At 54.9% G+C, this 1,078-nt stretch overlaps 1 protein-coding gene across 1 annotated transcript in view; it reads right to left on the bottom strand.

Annotated features, from left to right (window-relative positions):
• Positions 1–553: 553 nt before the first annotated feature.
• The window catches only part of LOC107299939 (centrobin), a gene marked incomplete at both ends in the record, with an annotated part of 21,448 nt that continues 20,923 nt past the window's right edge, over positions 554–1,078 (bottom strand). The window contains 2 exon segments of the mRNA XM_029286907.1: positions 554–632; positions 774–909. Of these exon segments, the coding sequence (XP_029142740.1) occupies positions 554–632; positions 774–909 (215 nt within the window).

Raw genomic sequence — 1,078 nt, 5'->3', positions numbered from 1 at the left:
TGGTGCTCATTGGCTACCATCAGAGGAAGGAAAGCTACCTGAGATCAACTGAGCAAGTTGTGATTCCTTTTTCTGGTTATTGGGCTATAACCTTTCACAGAATGCAGATAATTGAACAAGCTATGTTGCGTTACGTTCTTGATTAAATTGTCTTTCCATCGATATATAATTTTATAGGACTGCTCCCCTCCAAAAAAGGGGGTGTTATTAGCCATCGAACCTCAAAAAATACACTTTTTCCAAAAAGGTTTCCGCAATTTTGGCCACTCCTGTATTTACGACGGTTGAAATATCCCCTGGGTGGGGGGGTCGCGTGGTCCCATTTTGCGACCTTCTGAGTAGCAGATTCAAGCAGATTTGCTTAACGACCGTGTGACTCGCTAAATAACTGCCGCGATTCGCTTAACCACCGGGCCAAGGAAGGCCGCAAAAGAGGGGGGGGGGCAAAATTCACTGAACCAATCAATGTCTCGCTTAGCGGCGGAGGTTTTGGGGCTCCGCCGCGGTCGTGAAGCCGAGGACCACCTGTAACCACCCTGCCCTTTGCACCTACCTCTTTCCTCGTCGATTCGGACAATTTGGGATCGAGGTTCCGGCGGGCCGGCAGGCTCCCGTCGCCTTTGGTTTCTGGACTGGGGGCCAAAATACAGGAGGAGGAGCCATTAGAGCCAAACCCAGCCCCCCCCCATGTGTGGCCCCCCCGCCACGAGCTCTCTGCCCAGAGGCAGGAGGGGGCCACCCAGAGCAGAGAAGCGGGCCCCCCTCCACCTTACCCGTTTTGCTCTATCCTCTGTAAGTATCTGTACAGCTCTTCCGCGGAGGGCACGGCCCTCCCCTTGGCCTGGTACTGCTTCAGGAGGAGGGAGACGGCGGCCACGTGTTTGGGAGACAGGATCCCTTCCTCGTGGGCTGGGGGAGAGAGGAGAGGAAGAAGGAGAGGAGAGCAGAGGAGAGGAGAGGAGAGAGGAGAGGAGGGGAAGAAGGAGAGAGGAGAGAGGAGAGGAGAGAGGAGAGGAGAGGGAGAGGAGATGAGAGGAGAGGAGAGGAGAGGAGAGGAGAGGAGAGGAGAGGAAGAAGG

The sequence above is a fragment of the Protobothrops mucrosquamatus genome, unplaced genomic scaffold (genome assembly GCF_001527695.2).
Source record: "Protobothrops mucrosquamatus isolate PMUCROS unplaced genomic scaffold, P.Mucros_1.0 scaffold5739, whole genome shotgun sequence".
Taxonomy (NCBI): domain Eukaryota; kingdom Metazoa; phylum Chordata; class Lepidosauria; order Squamata; family Viperidae; genus Protobothrops; species Protobothrops mucrosquamatus.
Note: the sequence above shows the minus strand (reverse complement) of the source record. Positions and strands in the feature narration are given on the sequence as shown.